Source organism: Micropterus salmoides, unplaced genomic scaffold (genome assembly GCF_014851395.1).
Source record: "Micropterus salmoides isolate LMB-PRFRI ecotype aquatic unplaced genomic scaffold, ASM1485139v1 Ms_hic_scaffold_10, whole genome shotgun sequence".
NCBI lineage: Eukaryota > Metazoa > Chordata > Actinopteri > Centrarchiformes > Centrarchidae > Micropterus > Micropterus salmoides.
Genome location: NW_024040041.1, coordinates 16409532 through 16419416, shown reverse-complemented (window position 1 = coordinate 16419416; position 9885 = coordinate 16409532). Strand labels below are relative to the sequence as shown.

At 39.7% G+C, this 9885-nt stretch overlaps 1 protein-coding gene across 1 annotated transcript; it reads left to right on the top strand.

Annotated features, from left to right (window-relative positions):
- The first annotated feature begins 6713 nt into the window (after window positions 1-6713).
- Window positions 6714-9811, top strand: LOC119888530 (zona pellucida sperm-binding protein 3-like). The gene is made up of 10 exons (XM_038699132.1): window positions 6714-7149; window positions 7233-7348; window positions 7426-7529; window positions 7605-7779; window positions 8290-8407; window positions 8498-8580; window positions 8672-8826; window positions 8951-9112; window positions 9275-9364; window positions 9440-9811. The coding sequence occupies exons 1-10, from the start codon at window positions 6757-6759 to the stop codon at window positions 9652-9654; spliced, it is 1611 nt and encodes a 536-aa protein (XP_038555060.1). The 5' UTR covers window positions 6714-6756; the 3' UTR covers window positions 9655-9811.
- Window positions 9812-9885: the final 74 nt, after the last annotated feature.

Below are 9885 nucleotides of genomic sequence, written 5' to 3'. Positions count from 1 at the left end.
TTCCAGAGTACCAACTCCACGCCATTTTAATGTACATTTTTATGATGAGTAAAAAAAAAAAGAAAAATGGATGATTTAAAAGAAACAATTCTAAGCACTGAAAGTTATGGATTTCAGAAGAAGAGAAAATACCTTTTGTTTCTAAATCCGTAGCAGTTACATAATAACCAAATAATGGACTTTAAATGAAAATGGAGTGCTTTATATATAAATCTATATATTAAAATTGCTTTACATTTAAAAACAAAAAAAAACGGTCAATGGTTTTGATTGTTTTAAAAAAAAAAAAGAAAGAAAGACAGACCGTGAATAACATGCAAAATGCTGTATGTTTGAATCTTTATTGTGTTTTCTTAATGAGGTCCCGTCCTGACTGAATCAGGAACATTGTGCATTACTCTTTCTTTCCTCTTTCTCTCTCTCTCATTCTCCCACAGCGGATATTATCAATAGATACATCAGACTTTTGTGGAACATTTTTTCACATTTTTGGAGGATGTTTGTAAAACATGAGCTGGTTGTAAAGGATCATGAAACTATGCACAAGTGTTTTTGGGGGTGGGGGGTTGGGGTGGAAGATGGGGGGGATTATATGGCCTACTTCTAAGTGGCTGATCTATTGCAGGGGTTTTTGGGATCCAATGTGTTTTTATTTGTCTTTGATTTTATTTTTTTGAAGGGGGCGGAGAGGTGACTCATGTTCGAGCCTCCCGCCTCCAGCTTCCTTCCCCTGATTCAGATTGACCTAGCGCTACATCGCCATGCTGTGTATTCCTAAAACCAATGAGCGTCTCACTCTTTAGCACTGTGGGATTCTAGCCTGTCACCCTCAAGGGTTTTTTTTTCTCAGTTAAGGTTTTCTTGGAGGGTGGGGTGGGGGGGTATGGGATTAGGGCTGCTCTTTTTTGGGCCTTTTTTTGTTTTGTTTTTGAAATATTAAGTAAAAATGTCTGTACTGAGATTTAATGAAAAGTCAGTGGCTTGTAATGTTTTATTTTTCTCTCTGTATAGCTCTTTCTCCTCATAGAATGTGATTGCTAAATGACATGCACCGAAACAAATGTTTTCATGAACTATGGAGCTTCTTTCAAATATTAATAAAATAGCCTTTTTTTTCTTGGCTGTTAAAAATGCATCATTTCCTTATTTGGTGTTTTAATTCTCCGCCTTGTCTGTCTTGTTTCCTGGACAAGAAGTCACCTCTCGCTTTCATATCATGTTGTTGTGGTAGAGCGGGTGTCATTTCCTGAACACATTTGTTGCGCCATTAGCTCAATGCCAGAAGTCACGTCAGGCTCTGAGGGCGAGCTGTCTGGGGCAGGCGTAGTAGTTGTCCTGTGGTTGTCGGATGTTTGGGTTAGCGTACACTGGGAAGTTGACTTCCTCCAGGTGTAAGGGGGCCTCGTGGTTATTTTGGGGGATCCCGGCGCTCTGCTGCTTCCTGGTCATTTCTTCATAGATAGGAGCAGAAGGTTGTGGTCTGTGATGATGCCTCGCCTTCACCTACAACACATTATTTCTGACTTTTAGAAATCAATTTATGTTGAGTATGGAGTATTAAAAAGCTTCTGCAGTTAATATTTAGGCCTGCTCCTTGTTTTTTTATGCTCAAGGCCTCAAGCCCCAGTATGTATTTGTTACTTTAAACTGTGTTTACCAGCTAATCTTCTGATTGTTGTCTTGTGAAAAATGTCCATAGTCCAATGTCCACAGTTTCCCAGAGTCCAAGGTGACGTCTTTAAAAACTTTGTAATCTTAGTAACCATCTTAGTAATTTGGAATGGAATTGATTGCTCTAAATTGTGTGAGATTTTATTCCTGCAGAACAGCAACTTCATTGTATCAGATGAGAAAATACGCGCAGAAATTGTCCTCAAAATTTGCAACCTTGCTACATAATTTAATGATTACGCTAAAATTAATGACAAGAGGATAATAAATTCTAAACATGTGGATGATCCTCATAAAATTGTCTTGCAGGCTGGATCTGGTTCCCAGGCTGCTAGGGTGAGTAATAGATGTGACAATAAAGTAGACAGACCATAGACCCTACAATGAACACTGATTTTGACTTCAGAAGATGTTGTGATTGACCTTGATGGTCGTCTGAAGGTGTAGTTCACTATATATCTGTCGGTATGGGTGAGAGTCCACATGTGACTGCTGATCCTTTGTGCTAATTCAGATTTCCTTTTGGATATTTCATATTGATTTTGAGAGATGTCTCTTGGCCACTTTACATAACGTGACAGATTTGGTGACTCACGCGCAGACAATCCCAGCAGTAATTATCAGGCGTCATCTCACTTCAGTTGCCTTGAAAACGCACTAAAACCGATGACTGTCAGGCCTCTATTAAAGCTGACACATTTATTGATATTCAACTTAATATGACTCACTTGCATAGCTGTCTTTGTACTTTTGAATTACAAAGCTCCTGAAAAGCTAGTGCGTCTGTCAGAAATACTGCAAAATGGTGTGACAAGAGGAGCTCAGCAACATTTACTGAAAAACACTCAACAGTATTGTTGCTTCACAACATAACAAACCTCAGAAATGAGCCATCCCTTATTAGTTTAAGTGTAAATACTCACACATTTCTTATGGCCAGCCAGCTGAGTATGAACAGAAGCAGCCCTGCTGTTGTAAAGACTGTCAAGAGCACCGGAGGGTAACTGGGAGAGCACTGGCATGACCTCCCTGCATCACAAACGCCAGTACAGGTTAAAGTCTGATAAGAGGCACTTGGGTTTAACGTGTAAGTACTGTATTGTGAGACATACCTGTCCTCTCAACCAACAAGAAAACCTTCTGAGCGCCGAGGAGGATCTGGGGAGAGCTGTTGTCCCCTCGGTAGCTCAGCTCCCACATGTACAGTCCCGTGTCACTGTGCTGTAAATGGGATATGGTCACATTGACCTGCAGGGAGTCCAGTCCTCCCCAGAGCTGCAGACGCCCCCTGTGCTCGGGGTTGACCCTGATCTTGACGTCCTTAGCCATCGACAGCAGGGTCGTCTGGCTCTGGGCACTGCGGTGGTAAAGGTGGAGGCCCTCCAGGCTGCCATGCTGCTGCTGATGGAAACAAGAGAGCTCCAGTGACTGGCTCTCTTTCAGTTGCCTGAAGATCAACTCTGCATAGGCTGGAGGAGAAAAAAACACTTATGACTTTTTTCCATGACTTTGGTCCCAACTGAAATATCTCACTATTGGATGGATTAAGATGACATTTTGTACAGACATTCATGGTTCCCAGAGGATGAAACTCCCTGGCCCAATCCCAATGTCCCCCCTAAAACCTAAGCCCTGAACCCTCACAGACTTTACTGACGTCACTTGGAAAGTGATTGAGTGCAAGAGGCTGCAAGGGCTCAAAATGCTGTAAACAGGAAGGGGACAGCACTTTGCCACTTTATTATGTTACCTTGACAACGCTGAAACACCTTGCACACTTTTTATTTTATGTTTTTGCCTGATTTTTAAGTCCTGCAAGCTCTTGCCCTGCAGAGTAGAGGAGAGGTAAAAGTCAATATATATTTGTCAATAATCAATACACTATTGTTGGTCAAAACAACATCATTAAGCAAAAACTAAAATAAATAGTTTGTAATAAGGTGTTTGCATTCATCTGACTTCATGTGATCTATGTACCATCATAAGTTAAGGAAACTTTCAACAATTTTAACATCAGCGTTGGTGTCGATGCTTGTTTGTTTACCGTTTTTCTTCTTTTCTTACAAGGATTTGCCATGATTTTTCTCTTGCTTCCGGGCTTCCCTTGGTAACCCCCCTGTTTCACGCATGGTTTCACGTCATACCGCTATGAAGTGTGGGCAATTCTCTCAGCCAAAGTCTGCAGAAATGCGGACTTACGAAAAGGTGTATAAAAAGGGCTCAAAATGTCCGCGAGAGAGCCTCCCGGGAACGCGGCTCAAAGTCTGTGAGGGTGGACATTGGGATTGGGCCCCTGACTTTCCCTCTAACGCCAGTGTGAGTGATATATCTTCACTATTGAATGGATTGCCATAACATTTTGCACAGACATTCATGGTGCCAAGAGGAAGAATTGTAATGACTTTGGTGATCCCTTAACTTTCCATAAAGCACCATCGTGAGCTTCACATTTGAGCAATATATCTTAACTATTAAATGGATTGCCATGCTCTCCTCAGGTTGAATTGTGATCATTTTGATGCAGTGGTGAACAATATATTATTATACATTTTATATAATTATTATGTATTAAACAGCAGGTTAGCATTTAGCTCAAATCAGCACTGTGTTAGTGCTGTCACACAGTGCTGTAACCAAAGCCACAGCATGGTTCCAATATACCTCCTCAGTAAATAAAAACAAATAAGACTGTATAACCTGCACATTATGCTGCAGAAATAAATGCTTAATGCCAGGATAAAGAAGTAACGAAATCAGCAACATTCTGACTCTGTCACAAGCAGAAATAGTTGACTATTACAAAACACTAGTAAGTAAAATGTGAATTTCTCTTACCTTCAAAGAGCTGAATGAGAATGCATGCCACGCTCCTCCTCATGGCCTTTTCAGTTATAAAAGAACTGAGATATACCGAAGCTAAGTCATACTGTACTCCTCCCTTCCTTCAGTTTACTGTGATACTTTGGGGACAGCCTCAGTGTATTTATTGTTCTTCACCTCAAAGCAGGAAGAGGACTTCAAAGCAAGAACTGCCTTAAAATACTGGTCTTGTACACACAGAGATTGTCAAACTGAGTTTTAAAATATTTCTCAGACTCAGGATGTTAAGCATCAGGCTTTAGAGCCTTCAGTCACTAGATACAGTATAAAATTATTTAATATATATTTATTAAATATAAAAACATTGTTCCACCACCTAAAATACTAATTTTGTACCGAGGGGTGTGTTGCATACCCTGATAGTGAACAGAATTGTGCAAAAGACTGGTTGATTTCAACAACCAGATTCTCATTTTATCAAGTCAGAAAAGAGGATATAAGAATCAAGTATCATTCTGTGTCACCGGATATGTCTGGTGTCTGGTTTCTGGTGTGTACACGATCAGTGTGAAGTGCAGATCAGAGACAGTCAGATGGACAGTCCTCCACTGCAGAGAGGATTGTTGTTGGTCGTATATTCAGTGGTTTTTACATAAACCACAGCAGCAGTCAGCACTAATACATCCTGTGAACACACACATGTACATAGATAAAAGCACTGTCTGTAAAGGACTTGCCAGTTCATTAGGTACACAAGTGCAAGCCAATACAGCAGCCCTGCAATAAATTATAAATAGATAAAACTTTGTAAAGCTTATAATGTTCATTTTCTTGTTGACAGTATGTCTTGGTACTTGTTGATTCAACCCTGTGCTCATTTTTGAGTTTTTTCAAGCACTTATTTTAATTGAGTTTTTAAAAGACAGGAAACAACTCTTGATGAGTAAGACAACAATAGACAACATGAAATTACAATAGGCAGTATAATGTGATACAATTATGTTTTTAACTGATATGAACAAAAGACAAAAAATGAAACTAAAATAAAATAAATAAATAAAGATTAGCTAATCAAGCAAATATGTAGTAAAGATAACCATCCAAGATAAGGACTTTATTTTCTCATTCTAAGTGCATCAGTACCTCTCTTATCCCGTTTCTGTGGCTACGAGCTGTTGCGCGCTTTTATGTTAAAAGTTAAAGTTGGTGGTGTCAAAATTTGTTATATTGAGAAGTGTTTCTAATGTCTCGTGTAAGGGTGAGGTCCAACACAGCACCACCACTATGAGATTCATAGGATTTCTTCATACATTTATTGGAGGAATGTTGAGTTGGATTTTTAGATTAACTTTAGATTGTAAAAGCAAATAAACTGGTCAATCTGTATACAACTTCTATTGGTCTCAAAGTGATGGAAATGTCTGTTTCATACACAAACAAAAGTAAATGACTAAATGCAAGTTGTTTAAATATCATGCTGATTTTTTATTAAGATATATTGAGACACAAATAGTCAAACTTGACCATTTTAGATGTGAATGCTCACTGTGATTTATACAGGTTAATGCTGATGGATCCTTTTATTGTAGTTCATAGAAACAAAACATTTTTCAACATATGATACATTGATACCACTGTATGCAAAAAATATGAATACGAAACAAAAATAAGAAAACAAGTTTTTTTCTCATTTTACTTTCTATTTTTGTAAATTTTTGTACCAAATTTGAACTTGTAAAGAAGAGAAAAGTAAATAACTGCTGGGTAATTTTGGTCTAGATACTTCCAGAGAGCAGGGGCCAGGAATTAATTTTCATTTTACAGCAGCATAGGAAGCAAAATGAATATCTAAAGTGGAGTTGCCATGACAGTAAACACTCACGGGATCAAGACTACTGTTGCTGTGCACAATATGGATTTATATTTTTAAGAAGTGACTAAATTTACTTAGCATTTCTGACTTTTAGCTAACATTTTGATAAACGGTAGCACTTTTTTTTACACTGAATTTAAATTTCTACAAAAACAAGCAATGAAGCAAATATGTGTACAATTTTAAACATATCAACTTCATATAAATCAGACTTTAGTCTCGAGTGTCAGTGGGCGGGAAACCAATTGTAAGCTGATTAGCAGTTGATTAGACTCAGGTGTGCAGTGTCTGCATAAAGTTTAAAATGCCCCACGGCTCAGATGGTTTACTGCCTAGTGGGTCAGATGGGACCTTTTGCAGTCTGAACTGGGTTGCTGTTTTGAGTGGCATTCATGGAGACCTTGTATTTTTGGGTTTATGTCCTAGTTGGACTCTTGTTGCCAGGGATCTGCCTCAGGCCATCTTTTGCATTTCCACACAAACGTCACAGACAACATGATTCCTTTCTAAGGGCTCCCTTCACGGGGCACTCCAAATACACTGTGCATGGGCACCAAAAGGCTCCAGCTGAGGAACGAGAGCAGGTGAACACTGTCAGAGTGACCTGCCACCCAGACTTGCTGGAGATCGTTATCAAAGCTGACCTGTTTGGAGTCGGAGCTCCTGTTGATGTTGATGAGATACGCCTCGGAGTGAAGCCCGATGAGTTCTGTAGAGCTGCAGCATCTTCAGAAGATGAGTACAAGATCGTTGTTGGATTAGTGGACTGCGGGACCAAACACTGGGTAACAGTAATTGTTATTGCAATTCAAATAAATTTATTGTGTATTAATACTTTTAGTTCTAAACCTATATACCACCCACACAGATGGATGAATCCGTTCTGGCCTACACAAACCTCCTCATATACTCTCCTGTGGCCTCCCCAGGTGGGGTGACTCGAATGGATGAGGCTGTAATTCCAATTGAGTGTTATTACAAAAGGTCTGTTTAACTTATCTATATCTAGAGATAAGATCTGTGGGCAATGCTTCACTTTTAAAAAAAAATACTTTCCTCAGGAAATACAATTTGTCTAGTTCTTCGCTCCTGCCTACCTGGATCCCCTTCATGTCTACCCAAGCTGCAGTGGAAACCTTGGAGTTTAACTTGAGAATTATGACAAGTGAGTTTTGTTCACCTCTGGCATTGTGGGTTTTTTTTGTCATGTCTGTTCTTACTACTATTGTGTTGTGTGCAGATGACTGGCAGTATAAAAGAAGCTCTAACGTGTTTTACTTCGGGGATCTCATCGGCCTCGAAGCCTCTGTCAGAGTTGGGTATCACATGGGGCTCAGAGTATTTGTGAGCAGCTGTGTGGCCACACTTGACCCAGACATAAACTCTGTTCCCAGATATGTCTTCATTGAAAACGGGTAAGCACTTGAAATACTTCAAGGCTCTGTGTTGAATTAAAGGGTAAAGTACATACATTTTTTTTTTTTCCCCCTTTAGTTTGCAGCTCTTGGAGTAACGATGCATACCACTGCAGCTAGGCTAGTATCCATTTTAGCAGGACTAGTTTTTGTTTTTGCTCTCCAAGTCTAGCTACTCCTTTTGGATATTGAAAGTGGATATTAAAAACCAAATTACTCAAGCTGACAATGTGGGTAATTGGTGAAGGCTATCTTAACAACTTGACAAACTGCACAACTTTTATATAATAAAACACGTCAGAATCTTCTGTCTGACAGATTAGCTGTAGAATAACATGAATCTTGGTTGGTGGTCAAATTGTAGTCTGAGTAATGTAGACACTGGTTTTGCCAAGTAAGAATGTGTGGAATAAATGATGATACCTGTGGTTCGGCATTGTTGGTTAGCATAGTCTTTTTGCACGTGTACAGTTGTTGTGTCGTCCCCCCCCCCCCCCCCCCCCTTCATAGGTGCTTGGTTGACTCCATGGTTCCAGGTTCAAAGTCTCACTACTTAGTCAGGACACAGGATGACAAACTCCACTTGATGATTGATGCCTTTAAATTTCATAATGAGGACAGAGCAGAGGTGAGGACTGACTTGAATTGGCTCAAGTCATAACTTGCACATGGACAGTTTTGTGTTTTATCCCCACACCTGCCTTTTCCTTTCTCACAGCTCTACATCACATGTCAACTGAATGCTGTGCCAGTAAATGATGCAGAGGCACCAAATAAGGCGTGCACTTTTGTCAATGATAGGCAAGTGCTACCACATCTGAAATGTGCTAAATTACATTTAAACAAAATGAGTAAATGTGGAAATATATGCTGAGATGACAATCCTTTTCAGATGGAGATCGGCAGATGGTAACGACTACTTATGCCAGTATTGTACAAATCAAAATATAGGTGGCCAAACCCACCATAAGCCCAGCAGCTCTGGCAAGTTTGGTAAGGTGGCTGAATCCAAAACCTTCTGGGAGAGCGGACTGAAGCGCAATGAAGGTAGGGTTGCTTATAGAAACTAGAAAAATGGGAGCCCTACAGTATTGGCAGTGTCCAGCCAATCTTTAGAGGTGTGTGTAAATAAGTCAGACTTCACACTTGGCTTGTCTGTATCATGTCTTAGTGTGGCATCAGGAGGCAAGACTGGGTCCAATGCTGGTCTTGCCAGGTAAACAGAAGACTGAGCATCTACCTGTAGAAGAGCTTCCTCCCATTCCCAATAAAAGCAGCAGACCTGCACTGTATGGCAGCCAGTGGAGAGGTGGAATAACTTTCAGAAAAGACGGTAAGAGCTGAACTCTAAATCACAAGAACAAGATGATTAGCGTTGATCATTCAGAGCACTTCTGAGTCTATGAAGATGATTTTTGGCCATAAAGAATTTTCTGCTAAAAGGTAATTTACAATGGCTCAGCAAAGATCTTGAGGCTAAATTGTTTCCCCTTAGAGATGGGACTGCTTCCACCTACACCAGACCAGGTGGCTGAGACGTTTTCTTCTGAACAGAAAGATGTCAAAACTGAAACGGATCTAAAAGGTAAAGTGTAAACTTGACTTTTATTTTAAATGTCACTCTGGGCTTTTTTAACTAAAAGTTGTTTTCTAATTATAGATGAAGATGCAGAAAGTGAAGTTGCTGCATCTCTAGAAAGGTTGGGTCCTGAGGTTGACTTGAAAGCGATAGAGGCAGCACTGGACCCTAACGGCACAGCAGCCCTCAGTGATGTCATCCCCACGGCTCAGTTTACGATGGATGTGACTAAACTGTCAAACACAACTGCTACAGAATCTGACCTTTCAGCTGCAAATGACCCAAAGAGTGAATGAACAATTAAAAATAGTTTGCTTTCTGAGGTCTAATTGGCAGTAAAGTCCTGATGTTGCACAGGTTTTTTTTTTTTTTTTTTTTTTCCCTGTTTATCTGATGTAAATCAACTGAAACTTTAAAATGCCACTCTAAAATTAAACTTTGGAGAAAGCAAAATGTTTGCATTTATGAGCCACTGACTTTTATTTGAATGTCTTTGTTTTTAAGTTCAAGTTTTCACTTAAATTGGC